The sequence below is a fragment of the Myotis brandtii genome, unplaced genomic scaffold (assembly GCF_000412655.1).
Source record: "Myotis brandtii unplaced genomic scaffold, ASM41265v1 scaffold482, whole genome shotgun sequence".
In the NCBI taxonomy this organism is placed as follows: domain Eukaryota; kingdom Metazoa; phylum Chordata; class Mammalia; order Chiroptera; family Vespertilionidae; genus Myotis; species Myotis brandtii.
In genome coordinates this window covers 1,320,761-1,327,596 of record NW_005368420.1, presented here as the reverse complement: position 1 = coordinate 1,327,596, position 6,836 = coordinate 1,320,761, and the positions used below count along the sequence as shown (strand labels likewise).

Here is a 6,836-nt window from a genome sequence, read left to right as displayed (position 1 = left end):
CCCTGCTCTGTGCGTGACAGGGGGGAGCTCCCCAACCCCCTGATCAACCCTGCTCCGTGCGTGACAGGGTAAGGAGCCCCAACCCCCCTGATGGGCCCTGCTCTGTGTGTGACGGGGGCAGCGCCCCAACCTGATGATGGGCCCTGCTCTGTGTGTGACGGGGGCAGCGCCCCAACCCCCTGATTGGCCCTGCTCTGTGCGTGACAGGGGGTGGCGCAACCTCCCCCTCTACCCTGAGCGTGACTGGGGGTGGCATCACAACCTCCCGATCCGCCCTGCTCTGTGCATGACAGGGGGCGGTGCCCCAACTCCCCAATCAGCCCTGCTCTGAGCCCGACCAGGGGCTGCACCTAGGGTTGGGCCTGCCCTCTGCCACCTGGGAGCAGGCCTAAGCCAGCAGGTTGTTATCTCCCGAGGGGTCCCAGACTGCGAGAGGGCACAGGCCGGGCTGAGGGACCCCCCCTTCCCCCCGAGTGCACAAATTTTTGTGCACCGGGCCTCTAGTCTATATATAAAAGCCTAAGTGACCGTTATGACCAGATGACCAGCCAGTAGCTATGACACGCACTGACCACCAGGGGGCAAACGCTCAATGCAGGAGCTGCCCCCTTGGTGGTCAGTGCGCTCCCACAGCCAACCTCCCGCAGTCCCTCCCCCTGGCCAGCCGGCCCTGATCAGCCCCGATCACTGGCCAGGCCAAGGGACCCTACCCATGCACGAATTCATGCACCAGGTCTCTAGTTAATTATAAGCAAAAAATGGAAACAATCCAAATGTCCAATAGTTAAAATATGATATAACCATAAAATGAAATATTATTTGGAGTAAAAAGGAATGAAGAACTGATTAATTCTATAACATAGATCAACCTTGAAAATGTGTTAATTGCTCTGGCTGGTGTAGCTCAGTGGTTGGAACACAGGTCCATGCACTGAAGGGTCTCGAGTTCAATTCCCAGTCAAGGGCACATACCTGGGTTGCAAGTTCGGTCCCTGGCCCCAGTCAGGTCCAGGGTGTGTGTGGGAGGCAACCAATCGATGTGTCTCTCTCACATAGATGTTTCTCTCTCTCTCTCTCTCTCTCTCTCTCTCTCACCCTCCCTTCCACTCTCTCTAAAATCAATGGAAAAAATATATCCTCAGGTGAGGATTAACAACAAACAAACACACAAACAGGGAGTATTGAACACACTGCTTCAAAACTTTTCTTTACTAATATATACAGGCTTTCCAAATTAGCACATATATTTATCTCATTTTTCATTTAATAGTTCCATCATATTGCATCTTATAGCTAAACTATAATTTAACTAGTCCTAACTAATGAACACTTTTGCTTCCGTTTCTTACCATTATAAACAATGCTGCAATAAGCAACCTTAATTATATATCCTATAAATCTTTTGTGAGTCTACTATATGGTTAATTTCTAGCAATGGGATGGCTCCACCAAATGGTAAAATTATAACCCCCCTTCATTTATTTAACTAATTCTTAAGCAACTATCAAAACTTGGCAGGAATTTTCAGATTTCCCATATATTTCCCCAGGTATTCACAGTCGTAAAATTTGAGTTACATTTTAAAGTTATATTTTCATTAACATTATAAAAACACTAGATTTTAAGTTCTGTTTGTATGAAAGAGAGGAACAATGCATGACGTTGGTTAGAACCCAGAAAATTCATAGTTAATTCCATTTTTAGATTCATCCAGAGTGAATTTTGCTTTTAGCCCTAAATGCTTGGTTGGATGCATTCTTTCATCTAAGTGGTTTTTCATCTTTGTTTCTCCAGTCAAGTCCCCTTTAAAATTACATTTTATTTTACATCTTCCACATCAGTCTTATAAATTCTTTTAGTCTCTCTCGCTCCCAGCCCTCCCCCACCAAAATCACACTTTGTATTTCCAATTACCTGACTCTGTGGAGTGGATGTAGAATTGCCAGTTGAAGGTCTCACTTTTGAAGTTTTACTTAAGGCTTTCTTCTGCTGTAAAGCCATGGTATACTTGCTCACAGCATTCCGATATTCCTTATCATGAAAGAGAGAATCTGCATGATACACCAAAAGCTGGTACTTCTGAGATGGGGAGAATAACTCACTAGAAAACAAAGAAAGGATACCCCCTACATGGGTTGTTTTTGAAATGTTAGAAAGTACATGCCTGCCCTTATTGTCCAAGCCTAGCACACAGCCTTATGTAATGACAGTTTCCAAAAAAATAAATGTGCCTTAAGTGCTAGTTCCTAAAATTAGAGGGATGAGGCGTACTCTATGCTAATATGGTCAACACAACTAGAAAATTGCCTTAAATATTTCCTTTACTTACTATAAAAGCAATGATATCTTTAAATCTCTTTGTATAACTCTACAAAGGTGTACAAAGAGAAATGTAATATATCTTTTCCTCCTCTCCTTTAACCCAAGACTTAATTTAACAGTTTGATATCCATTCTCTCTTATAGTAACATCAATTTTTAGGATAAGACAAAGAAGAACAATCACAATGATTTAAATAGTATTACCACAGAAGGGTTGAAAACTTAGAAGAGAAAGTTCATCAGTTGAATCCTTTTTAGGAAAGTACTGAAAAGAGGTTTGTAGGGAACTGAAAACTCTTCAAATCCTGAAGAAAATAGAAATACTGAAATATGGAAATAGAAGAGGATAAGCTAATGGAATAGAGTGGGATAGAAAGAGGATTAGTCTTCTTTTTTTTTAAAGTATATTTTATTGATTTTTTACAGAGGAAGGGAGAGGGAGAGTTAGAAACATCGATGAGAGAGAAACATCGATCAGCTGCCTCCTGCACACCCCCTACTGGGAATGTGCCTACAACCAAGGCACATGCCCTTGACTGGAATCGAACCTGGGACCTTTCAGTCCGCAGGCCAACGCTCTATCCACTGAGCCAAACCAGTCAGGGCGGATTAGTCTTATTTGATAAAGGTTTTTTATTTTATTTTATACACAAAAGTAAACTTTATAAGCACTTGGAGAATTTTTATCTTAAGTCTCAGGGGCTTAAGGACAGTGTATTTAATGAGAAATAAGATTGGATAGAAAATGTTACTATACTCAGGAAGCATTTAGATACTTATGTATATTTATATATTATATATTATAACATACATGCCTACTTACGTTATCTCTGGAATGATATGTGAGAAACTTAATGTTGTTTGCCTCTGGAGAAGGGAAATGGGGTGAGGTTCAAGACTCAGGGACAGGTACTTATCTGCAGACCCTTTCTGCTTTGTTTGAATTTTTTTTTTTTTACTGTATTGTATTGTCAATTCAGTAAGAAATTTGAAAATATAAATGATAAAGGTCAGAATCTAAATGCCTCTGGAAACTAGTTAACTGCCAGTTTAACCTAATACGAAGTCTAGTCAGAGGATCAGACTGCTTCTAACTACCTTGTAACATCTTCAAGAACCAAGGACAATGACTAACTCCTGCACAGATTCCCAATGGTGGAAACTGTTCCTTGACAAATCACTCAGAACCAAGTGAAAGGCTCCAGAATAAACAGAAGGCTGACAGACCAGGGCTCCTCCCTGTCAACACTACGTGGACAGTGGCAAAATGATGGGTTAGCACCCTAATGGGAATGAAATGGGAGAGCAGCTGCAATGGAAACATCCAAGGGGCCTTTCTTCTCTGCCCTATACAGCTTCACGAGCAGGCCAAATGCAAATGGGTCCACCCTGAGTAGAAAATCCTATATAATAAAAGAGTAATATGCAAATTGTCCCCTGGACCAGGAGTTCAACCAGAGTTCAACCAGGGGGCCCCTCCCCCTGGACAGCCCCACCCCAATCAGCCCCCCACACACTGATGGGGCTGGACAGGCCCCACCCATGCACGAATTCGTGCACCGGGCCTCTAGTTTCATGATAATGCCATTTAGAGACAGCAGGCTGTCCTGGTCAGAATGGAGACCCTTAGAGTCTAAAGGACCAAAATCCAGACATTACGGCTCCTCCACTTCCTAGATGTGTGAACTTACAGGGTATTTCACCTTCTTAAGGATGTATGCACTCCTTTAGCACGTGCAGTAAATGTCTGAGTGCTTATTGTACACAGGCATTGGGCCGACTTCGTCAGGAGATGTGTTCTTTAACAGGGTGACATGGAATACAAATCTTCAAAGTCCTCACCAGAAAAAAAAACAAACAAAAAAAAAACCCCACCTGTAACTACGCGTAGTGATGGATGTTAACTAGACTTATTGTGGTGCTCCTAACACAATATATACAGAATTATTACGCTGTGCACCTGAAATTAATATAAATGTTACATGTCAATTACATCACCGTTTTTAAAAGTAAAGTGATGCGCAGACTATAAAACAGGGCAAAGTATAGGACAGGGTGAAGGAACAACTCTGAGGAGCTGAGAATTCTTAGTAAGGGATTTCTGTGCTGAAACCTATGTGAGGAGGCGGGTCTAAGGGAAAAACTCTGAGCAGAAAGACAAATGCAAAAGCCCTGAGCTGAGGACCGGCCGGGCGTGCTCAGCGTCGGAAAGAACAGACAGGGAGGGACCTGGCTGGAGCGCAGTGAGCAGGGGCCGTGAGATTACACTGGGGAGGGAGGTGTCTGGCCTCGCTGGCCCTGGGAAGGACCTTAAAATGAAGACATTTAAGCCCTCAAGGCTGCAAAGAGAGCCCTGCGCCTCTGCCGTCGTTAAGACTCAGTACCAGGCAGCTCTGACCGCAGGAAAGGGGCCCCTCCCCTCCTCCCGGGGTGTCTCCATTCTCAGGGGTTCGCTGGGGCGAGGAAGCGGACCCTGCTCACACCCTCCGGGGGGAAGGCCGTCTCAAACGCGGGCCGACGGTATGAAAGCAGGAGGCGCGGGGCCTCTGCGCTTCGCCGAAGGAGAAAACGTTCTTCGGGAAGGCGCTGGGAAGAGAGGAAGCAGCCCGGCGACGTGACAGTCGCCGTGCCCGGCAGCAGGTACCTCAGGAAACCCCTACGCCCTCAACTTTCCGGGGCACCCTCGCCAGGGTCGCCCTCAGAGCCTCCGCCTGGCATTTCTTGAAGCCGCCGCCGCCACTCGACACGTTCCCCGCAAGGAGTTCGGGCCCTCCTCCCCGCAGTCCCGAGGCCCCCTCAGCCCCCGCTCCCCAACAGGCGCCGCTTTCTCCTCAGCCCCCGGCCGCTCCCCGCCTCCACTCACGGGTTGTTATTACTCATTGTAAGTAACAAGCTGCTGAGGAGCCGCACGTTGGAGTGCAGCCCCGCGGCCGCCATGTCTCGCACGTGGTCTATCACATTCATCCTGCCCGGCAAGGCCGCGGGGAGCGGTGGCAGCGGCACGAAAAGCCGGTAGGAGATCCTTAGGGAAGACCCCAAAATGGCGGCCGCGGCTGGGTCCATCGGGTCCACCAGTGGCACCGCCCCCAGGAAAATAGGCGACTACTGAAGTTGCCTGAATAAATACCTCGGTTTCTTCCCCGCCCCCTTACAGGTGGAATGATTTGGTTTTCGGTTTGCTTTGTTCTAGCAAAAGCCGCGTCATTATGCTAAGTTGCACACTTTATTGGGGACTTACAGTGCGCTGAGAACAAAAGGCACCTGAGTGTAAATACATGTTCAATTGAAATGAATACGGGAGGAATTTGTGTGTCTCAGAAATTCATAATAATGTCTAAACATTTATGATAAATAAAAATTAATATCGTAGGTTGTGTGTGATCCTTAACAGCTGTATTTAAATATTTTAATCAGGCGCCAGGGACAGTCCTAACTGCTTTGAGTAACGCAGGCGCACCGGGCTGAGGGCACCACGCCCCCTCCTCTGAGCTATTGAGTGGACCTGCTGGGGCCGGGCTTCACTTGGTGTAGAAGGGCTTGCTTTTGCCCAATGAAATGAGTCACTAGCTCAGAGTGAATCAAGGCGAGGCTGAGCTTTACCCATCCTAATATGTGTTGTTTTAATTTGCAATTCCCTAGTACACCTGTGTAGCTGCCTTCTTTGGTGAGGTTTCTGTTGAAAGCCTTTTCTGATCTTTCAATCGGGTTATGGTCTTACCTATTGAGTTTTAAGGGTTCTTTGTATATTTTGGGTAACAGTGTTTGTCTGTTTTATCAGCTCCGTGTTTTGCAAATATTTTCTACCAATCTGACTTGTCATTCTCTTGGCCACCCCTCACTTTTACAAAACAAACAAACAAAGAAAAAAACCTACTTTCAGTAATAATCCTGAAATGACTAATAATGGCCTGGGAAAAATCAGACAGTGAAATATTATTTTATTAAACTTCATCTAAATAATGATGCCAGTACAATTTTAATGAAAAATAAAACTGATATTACAATAAAAAAAGATAATGCATTAATATTTTTAATTATATTAATGTATTTAAGAAAGACTTTTATCCTACATATTGGATTAGCAAGAAAATAATATAGTTTCTGGCTTTGGTCCTTAAATTTTGCAAGTTTGCCAATAACTGTCAAAACTGATTGTCTTTGCATATTAATGTTCAATTAGCACTATAGACAGATTTGTCATAAAGAGATGGAAGGAACTTCAATGCACTGAAAGAAGCCAAAGTAAAAGGCTACATACTGTAAGATTCTAACTACATGACATCCTGGAAAAGATGAAACAGTAAAAAGGTCAGTGGTTGCCAGGGGTTAGGGAGGAGGGAGGAATAGATGGAACACAGGTGATTTTTATGGCAGTGAAATTATCTGATACTATAATGGTGGACACATGTTATATGTTTGCCAAAACTCATAGAATGTACAACATAAATTGTGGACTTTGGCAGGTTTATAGAGAAAAAATAAAGAGACCAAGGAGAATCTACCTTCTCCGGAATT

At 44.6% G+C, this 6,836-nt stretch overlaps 1 protein-coding gene across 13 annotated transcripts in view; it reads right to left on the bottom strand.

The window, feature by feature from the left end:
* The window catches only part of ANAPC7 (anaphase promoting complex subunit 7), a 44,003-nt gene extending 38,345 nt beyond the window's left edge, over positions 1 to 5,658 (bottom strand). For 5 of the 13 annotated variants that reach the window (XR_001364062.1, XR_001364061.1, XM_014547715.1 and 2 more), the window contains exons 1-2: positions 5,185 to 5,658; positions 1,915 to 2,101 (exon numbers count right to left, since the gene is read on the bottom strand). Coding sequence is in view for 9 of the 13 variants with exons in the window: in XM_014547715.1 (XP_014403201.1) it covers positions 1,915 to 2,101; positions 5,185 to 5,384 (387 nt within the window). In the remaining 4 variants the exon portion in view is untranslated. Of the gene's footprint in view, positions 1 to 1,914; positions 2,102 to 4,012; positions 4,159 to 5,184 lie in introns of all 13 variants that reach the window. The other 8 variants (XR_001364060.1, XR_001364059.1, XM_014547716.1 and 5 more) reach the window with 4 other exon arrangements.
* Between the last annotated feature and the right edge of the window lie 1,178 nt (positions 5,659 to 6,836).